The 8,292-nt window shown below is 29.1% G+C and overlaps 2 protein-coding genes across 2 annotated transcripts; one reads left to right on the plus strand and one right to left on the minus strand.

The window, feature by feature from the left end:
- Positions 1-670: 670 nt before the first annotated feature.
- Positions 671-5,380, plus strand: ZC3H3 (zinc finger CCCH domain-containing protein 3). Its single transcript, XM_089083635.1, has 7 exons — positions 671-943; positions 1,940-2,852; positions 2,937-3,025; positions 3,123-3,288; positions 3,376-3,534; positions 3,720-3,915; positions 4,532-5,380. The coding sequence occupies exons 1-7, from the start codon at positions 880-882 to the stop codon at positions 4,916-4,918; spliced, it is 1,974 nt and encodes a 657-aa protein (XP_088939761.1). The 5' UTR covers positions 671-879; the 3' UTR covers positions 4,919-5,380.
- Positions 5,381-6,004: 624 nt separating this feature from the next.
- Positions 6,005-8,178, minus strand: LOC105425528 (LETM1 domain-containing protein 1). Its single transcript, XM_011636347.3, has 3 exons — positions 7,177-8,178; positions 6,948-7,097; positions 6,005-6,702 (listed from the first exon to the last, which is right to left on the minus strand). Exons 1-3 carry the CDS (start codon positions 7,897-7,899, stop codon positions 6,523-6,525), a joined length of 1,053 nt encoding a protein of 350 aa, XP_011634649.2. The 5' UTR covers positions 7,900-8,178; the 3' UTR covers positions 6,005-6,522.
- Positions 8,179-8,292: the final 114 nt, after the last annotated feature.

Consider the following 8,292-nt stretch of genomic DNA (forward strand, 5'->3'; position numbering starts at 1 on the left):
CATTTCTACGACGAACTTTTTCCTGTTGGTATACCATCAGTTTCCATATTCCAAACAATTTTAAAATATTATATCGTCTAATTTTCTGTTGTTGAGATTGTTTCATCTTCTTCCACTTTTGGCATTGCTTCCATATTATTAATAACAACAGGTCAGGGTCCATAATAACTCCTGAATACATTCTCATAGATTAGATTCACATCTACTTGACTTGTTCGTATACATACTCGTACATAAAGTTCGGTTCCCCATAAAGCATACTTTTCCAGATACGCAGATTACAAAAACCAATCACAAATTAGTTTAGCATTTCTGTTAGAGAGTACAACAGAAACCCTAATCAGCAATTGATTGTATTAATTACGCATTTCTCGAAATTCCGCGAAATACGCTCTATGTGAAAGAAAGCTTTCAGAATGGCGTAACGTGTTTTAGTAAAATACTAGAATACGCAGATTACGCTTACGCAAGTTACGCCGCATATGACGGCACCCTAAGACATAAGAAATTGACCAATCATAGTCGAGTATTCTTCTATCCTTTGACTGTGATTCGTCCATTTCTTATAGCTTAAGGCTTAAATCACCTATTGTAGATCGGGAGTTCTCAGTAGCAATACTTTTGCTTTAGAAATGTATTCTTGGATATAGGAGACATCATATACACACACATACATACATACATATATCGGATGACAAATCGTGTGAAGTCTCCATTAAACCAGCTGCTTGTGATATCGTCGTTTTTTCGTGATCGAATTAACCGAAAGATCCCAAACCCAAAAGGATCCAATAAAGAAGAGGAAAAGGAATTGCACAAAGATACGATCGCATTTCGAGAAAACAATATTTCTTAAGCGAGATCGTCGAAATTTTGGAAATGGGAGTTCCATCTTCCGCAAGTACAGAAGTCAACATATTGAACGAGATTCATTATTTAAAAAGTAAGCTCGCAATTTCTTGGAAAGTAAATTAATAACCTTTTCTTATTAAGGATTATGAGTAAATTTTTGTTTTTGTTTTATTCGTTCTCTTCGAATCTCGATGAGAAGCACTTCCTAATTTACAAAATGTTAGCTTATTAGTTTGAAAGCATTTAAAGCAATGTGTTGTGACACATTAGGCATCAAGCTGTGTCTGTTGCGTTAAACATGTAACATTTAATCCACAGAGCGTGCTAATGATAATCTGACAGCGAATTGTTAGTGTAAACCGAGCAAAATCTGCCCTTCCATTTAACAGAATGTAAATGAATATTAATCAATGTATATACAACGATAGATATACAATTTCTGATCATCTTAGCTGTAGTGATACTTTTCGTGACAAATCTCTTGTAACTGTACAAGATAATTATGAAATTTATTATACAACAAATTTACAAAATTTAGATCTATATATATATATATATATATATATATGTAATTATTTAAATTTAAAGTTTGAAGATTTAAATATCATCGTCCTATCAATTTGTACCTAGAATTATTCTTGTTAGGACAAATTTTTGAAAAACAAACTGAATTGAAATAACAATGACAACAAAGATAATGGTAACAGTTTATTAACAGGTTAACATTTGTAGGTAGGACAAGAAACAATTTGATTTAACGTAATAATGATAACGTGACATTTCATATAATATGTATCTTAAATTGTAATCTGTTAAATTTTACATCTTGATAAGAGTATTAATATTTACGCTTGTTAATATTTACTATAGTGAATTATCTTATTAAGATTAGACTAATAAGGTTAGAATAAATTTTCCAGACTTGATTTTTATGAATCACTTCTCTTTTTAATATTTAAAGTTTTTATAACAAATTATTTTAAGAGACAAATTTTGTTATTTTTTTTTTTGTTATTAAGATAAAACAATCTTTTTTTGTTATTTAATAATGTAGAATTATATAGAATTATTTTATGTATAATTACAGGTCAAATAGAGCAATACAAACAAAAGACACAGACAATTTTGCAGTCTAATGAAAAAACTAATCGTTCAAACAGGAATCTTAAATTTATGAAATTGAAAGTTCAATCAGATCTATCTCGTGATTTTTCTTTGAATTCTAAAATGCTACCCGCAGATTCAAAATTTAAAAACGCAGCTGTAAAGTCAAAGTTGCTCTCCACAAATGTTTATGTTAATCCAAATTTTAAACAAAAGCCAACGGTACATATCAATCCAAATATCCATACTAAACCTTTAATACATATTAATCCAAAAATGATGCATGACATTTCTAATGCAAATCAAAATCTACAAAACAATATAAGTATAACAAACGCGACTACGACAAAAACAAACATAGACAGTAGTGCTGTACAGGCGAATGTCAAGAGATCCATATATGTTAATCCAACATTGTTGAAGAAATTGTCCTCGTCTAAAGAAAAGTCAACAAATTCTAAAGAATCAGTTATAACAGAACGTCCCGTTTGCTCAAGATTGAAATTTGTGAAAAATATTGATAATCGAAAGATTTCTCCTAGGAAGACTAGCAATTCTAGCATTGTACTTTTATCACGTAGAAAACTCGTAAGAGTATCTACTACAAAAAATGCATCAAGAATTTCTCCATTACATCAACGTAGATCATCAAAATGTGCAGAGTTAAAAGATAAAAAATTGGAGACAATAACGCAGAAAGTTATGAAAACGAAACAATTAATAAATAATAAATTGCAATACAAATATGGTACAAAAATGGTCTCAAAATCAGGTATCAATAAATCTAAAATGGTAATAAATAACAAATCTAAAGTAACCAAATATAAAATAGATAGAACTAAATTACATATATCAAAAGCTAAAGAGACCGGTCTTTTAGAAATACGGAAAGATGTGTAAGTAACGTTATGTAATGTTATTCTAATGAATTATAAAATAAGTAATTTATAAAATTGGAAACTTTATACTTTTTTTTACAGAAACGACACAAAAAAACTTGTTACTATTGGTGGTATTGTTTATAGGGCTTCCAAAAATAAATTAATTCGCAGAAATTCTTTGTTAAAACGTATGTGTATCAAAGTTTCATATTTAATTTTATCATTGTTTGGTAAATAGTTCTTTAATTTATAAATATATATTTCATCAATTTTCTGTAAATTTAGGGAAACGATCATTCAGTGGAAAGAATGATAAACTTGGTGTTACTATTAATAATAAAAAACAACGATTGGGTAAAGAATTTTTAAATCGCACATTAGAAACAAATATCAATAAAACACGACTTACTTTCAATGTATCTCCAAAAGTTACTTACAAAAATAGTATCAGGTACAGTATATATCAAGTCATAATACATATGAACTAAGCTGGATTTATTGGTTTTTGATACAAATTTCTTCACTTTCCTTCTCCTAGCAACAAAGTAAAACAAAGAAGCATACGAATTTTACGAAATAAAATGCACAAGAATAATCAGCCTTGTTTGATTTTTCAACGATTCGGGTCTTGTCCAAATCATGAAAATGGATCGTGCATTAAACGGCATGATAAAAAGCAAGTGTCGCTCTGCAAAAAGTAAGTCAATATCTGAAATATCAAATATATTTATTCTCATAGACTCAGTTTCATGTATAGTACATGTTACAACTGCAATATGATAGTATAAAAAATTGCAAAATAATATATATTATTTATTTTTGATAACGTAAGTAATTTGGAAAGTCAAATGTTGAACAGTGAAATTTCTTAAATATATTCAGTTTTCTGCAAGGGAAGTGTTTCTTAGACAAATGTACTTTATCGCATGACGTTGGGCCTGAGAAAATGCCTACATGCAAGTACTTTCTCGAAGGCTGTTGCACAAGAGATGCCTGTCCTTATCTTCATGTTAAAGTATCTTCAAACACTCCAATCTGCATAGATTTTCTACAAGGATATTGTGCTAAGGGAAATAAGGTAACTGCGTTTTTTATATTCATTTTTGTTGTATTTTAATTGAGTACAAGTACTCCTACAAAAAATGTATATATATAAGATTAAGAAAAATAAGATTTATATATAAATAAAAGTAATTTTATATATATATATATATATAAATTAAAAAGTAATTGTGTATATGTTTATATATTTATATATATATATATATATATAAACATATACAATTACTTTTTAATTAATGAGACTTCAGTTACATTGTTCGCGAGCCGCAAGTGATGATTAATTACAGCATGAGATGCCATGGATTTTTATGATAGTAAAAATTATATGTATGAACAAGTAATGTTCATAAATAAGATTGATAATGTTTATCAATCAACATAGGGAGCATATAGCTGTACCAAAGTAGAAATTTCTATTTTTCTATAATTAAATACGTGTGATTCGTACGGCTCAAATACATATTCTAATACATATTCTAATATAAAAGGGAAAAAATGTTCTAAAATAAATAGAATTAGATTTAAAAAAATGAAAACTATATTTTAGTTATAACCAGATGCCTTATGCAGATGTCATAACGGCTCATAATAATATTTTGTAAAATGTAGAGTATTGATTTGTTCTCCTACAGTGCCAACGACGTCACGAGTATCTTTGTCCAGAATTTGACAAATCAGGAAATTGCAGCAAAGGTGAGTGTTGTCCTTATCCTCATAAATCGCATTCCTCTAATTCCAAGAAAAACGCCAAGTATTTGAGCAAAACAAATGATATACAAAAACATACTGCGGAAGATAATTCCGAAGGTAGATTAAGATATTACGAAATAACTAATGGTTTATCTGAAGAATTTGAAAAAAAGAAGGAAATTCCAATTGTCGATATTAGAAAACAAATACAAAATGACGAAATTGATAAGTCCTTAATTAAAGAGAACAAACATGAATTAGAGATGACGATTTATGAATCTGATATCAAAAAGAACATTTCTATTGGCAGTTATATTTCTATTAATTAATATTCTCTTTGATTAATATTTACATTTGTTTTTTAATAATTTTTTAAATTAATTTAAGATCATAATTGAATTAAATTAATGTCTATCAAAACATATATATTTCGAAATCTCACTTTTAATGCTTATTTATGAAATTATGAAGATTTTTCGTATAATATTTAAAAGAATTAAATTGAATTTATCATCGTATTTTGTAATAAAATATATAACGAGCTTTATTACGTACATTTTATTGTAAATAACTTCCATATATATAGCTATGAATATATCGAGTACTTGTACTCGATATATTTTGATACATCGAGTACTAATTTGGGTATTTGGATACTTAAAATATTTGTTTAAGAGTTATACTTCAGTATTCAATTATTTCGGATAAATGTATTACAAATATAATTTATAAATTGTATTGTAAATATATATTATAAAAATACATAAATAAAATATTTGTTAATTTTTAAAGTTCTTTCTTCAATTGTTTGTGAATAAACAAAATTCCTTATAACAAATTTATGTTTTATGTATTTTACACATGAAATTTTTGAGCAGCTTTTCTTTCGTACATGAAACAAATAGAGTGTATTGAGTGTATTGAAACAAAAGAGCTCAATAAAATTCTCTAAATGTTCAACTGATAAGAGTAAAAAGTTTGTATACATTATACAATTGATAGAAATTTAAAGAAACTAACAAAAAGGAAAACAATGAAAAGATGATAACAAATTTTTTTACCTTTATATCAAATTGAATATTATTTCCTTGGGCTTATCATTTTACAAATGAATAAATAAGACATATAACTGATAAACAGTTTACTCCTCTTTTGAAGAAGATTCATATAACAAATTTATATATGTAAATTTTTATCAAAATATTGAATCTTTACTAACATTGTTCCTTCTTTTTTTTATACTAAATTGGTTCTTGTTTTCTCTCAAAATAACGAATCATATTATATAAATAAAATATAATGACATATATATATATATATATACATATGTGTAGAATATATATTTATATTTATTTACGTTTATACATAATAAAATTTGTATTATTGGTATTTAAATAAATAAAAATATAAATATGTATAAATAATTCGTGTATTCTTTTGGCATCAATATCACGATATCCTAATATAATTTTTTTTCATATAGTTAACAGCAAATTGAATTTTTCTTAATTTTAATTAAAAATGGGAATACTTGAATTTCTCCTTTTGTTTTTATTCTCTTTACCAAATTTTTTTTATATATAAAGTAACAATTTATAGATATCAGATTTTTGTTATGTACATGTACAGAATATTATATTGTAACTGTTTTTCTGTCACTGCACGGAAATTAAAATTAAATTTACATGTTATTTAATAATAAACAACAAATATAAGGAACTTGCGTTCATAATATAAATACTGTTCAATACCCACAAATGAAAAAATGACGGATTAATTTGTTAATAATTAACAACATAAAAATTCTGACAAAAGAATGCTAAACTTGTTAAGAATCTCAAAGCAGATTTGCGAAAACTGTGATATTATTAAGAAATAAAATGTTTTGTGGAAAAAAGCTAAAGAAATTTAAAATTTTCTCTTTGCCGATTTTTCAACTGTATATAAGAATCCAATTTGTTGAATGATTATAAGCTAATAAAATAGGGCTATGTAATAACAAAGATATATTATTTTGGTCAACAGATGCAGATATTATTAACCATTGTTCAAGCCAACGTCTCATGTTTTCTGTAGACATATTTGCAGGATTCAGACCTCTAAAGGATAATGCCTGTAAAACAGATTAGTGAACTAATTCTAATATCTTTTTATTAATTGTATATTATACGTGTTACATAAAACAAAATTTTTAATTGGGACATTTTAAAAGAATAGTTTTCAAGACAGGAAAAGAAAAAAAAATTAAATTACGCCATAAAAATGAAAACGTGCATATTACATAAATTGCAATAAAACTTTTTCATACTAAATATTTTGTAATATTCTAAAAGCGTGAAGTTAATGAAAAGTATCTACCCATCGCATTGCTTCATTAGGCATTTCTTTTACTCCTCCCTCTCGTACGATAGCGCGATCCATCCGCAATATTAGCATACCCCTCTCCATCAATCTTTTCCTCTTGAAAGGTTTCCATATTGGCATGCCATGTATTGCCAATAATTCTTTCTGGAAAGCATGTATTTGTATTAAAATAATCTCAAAGAAGCACAAATTGGCATTCAAAAATAACAACTTATAGACATACCAGGTGTTTTCTTTTGAGATTACTGAGGGAATATGGCGAGCCTGAAAAGAGCTCGGAACAAGCTATAATATTTTTAGTGGTTGGATGCGTGCCACTTCCCAGGCAAGCTATAGCATCTCGCCACTTTATCCTGAACGCCTCGTTTTTGATGCTCTTTAGTTCGGCCTGCATGCATCTGAACAACGGCCGGTTGTGTTTCAATCTTCTCTTATGATCAGAGAGCATGAATTCCAACTTCTGTTGCAGCGTCCAGTAGTGCGACGTCAGTAGATAGCGTGGGAAGTATAGGGCTAGAGGGAAAATAATGTAATTCGTAAATGGTAGGGCCGACAGTAGGAACAACGGCGAGAGCTTTCGCAGATCTCTCGGCATCGTGTGCATCAGCTGCAGCTCCTCCCGCGTCAAGCTGTCTACGCCGTACGAGCCCTGCTTCTTTATCGCGGCGACGAATCTTTTCAAGTCCGTGTACACGTCTTTGCTGCCGTCGCTGAACACGCGGTAGACCCGCATCGTACGCGGGAACTTTTGCTCCAGCGTGCGCTCGTAATTCTTGATGTAATTTATGTACTTGGCGAACCAGTACCTTTTGAGGTTAGCTACTTTGCCCGGCTTCTCCGTCTCCGTCTGCGTCCTCGCGAGGCCCCGTTGTATCGGGGTGCGTTTTACGGGCCCCAACGTGTTCGCGCCCTCCCGGGCGAGCGTTCTGACTATCAATTTGTACATCTTGGGATCTTTAATCCTTTATCGGAAAGCCGAATAGATCCCACGGACGTTAGGTTAGGTTACAGTTTGAAGAATTTTGTCATTCGAGTCGGTCGACTTCTGAAAAGTCTCAAAAGATTCAGGTTGACGACTGTTGAGATAACTCCTTCATGTTAATAAAATCTTGGGGATTATCGTAATTTGTCGGAAATTATATTCGTTAGAATATCTAGTCACCATAGTCGAAATAAAGAAAATTTTCCCGTCTATCCCGTCTAAACTAAAGCCCGAAGGTAATTGAAGAGCATTGATATTATCGACTGTTAAGAGAAATTTATGATGATTCATATACATAAATATTTGTAGTATATATAATATAATTTGTAGTATATATAATATACTAAAAATAATAAG

Source organism: Pogonomyrmex barbatus, unplaced genomic scaffold, assembly GCF_055798465.1.
Source record: "Pogonomyrmex barbatus isolate J1 unplaced genomic scaffold, ASM5579846v1 scaffold8, whole genome shotgun sequence".
NCBI lineage: Eukaryota > Metazoa > Arthropoda > Insecta > Hymenoptera > Formicidae > Pogonomyrmex > Pogonomyrmex barbatus.

Coding starts and splice junctions, on each gene's coding strand:
- ZC3H3 (XM_089083635.1), top strand. CDS start 880: ATGGGAGTTCCATCTTCCGCAAGTACAGAAGTCAACATATTGAACGAG. Junction 3,026..3,122: donor CAGAAATTCTTTGTTAAAAC/GTATGTGTATCA, acceptor CTGTAAATTTAG/GGAAACGATCATTCAGTGGA. Junction 3,916..4,531: donor ATTGTGCTAAGGGAAATAAG/GTAACTGCGTTT, acceptor GTTCTCCTACAG/TGCCAACGACGTCACGAGTA.
- LOC105425528 (XM_011636347.3), bottom strand. CDS start 7,899: ATGTACAAATTGATAGTCAGAACGCTCGCCCGGGAGGGCGCGAACACG. Junction 7,098..7,176: donor ATCTCAAAAGAAAACACCTG/GTATGTCTATAA, acceptor CATGCTTTCCAG/AAAGAATTATTGGCAATACA. Junction 6,703..6,947: donor CTAATGAAGCAATGCGATGG/GTAGATACTTTT, acceptor TCTGTTTTACAG/GCATTATCCTTTAGAGGTCT.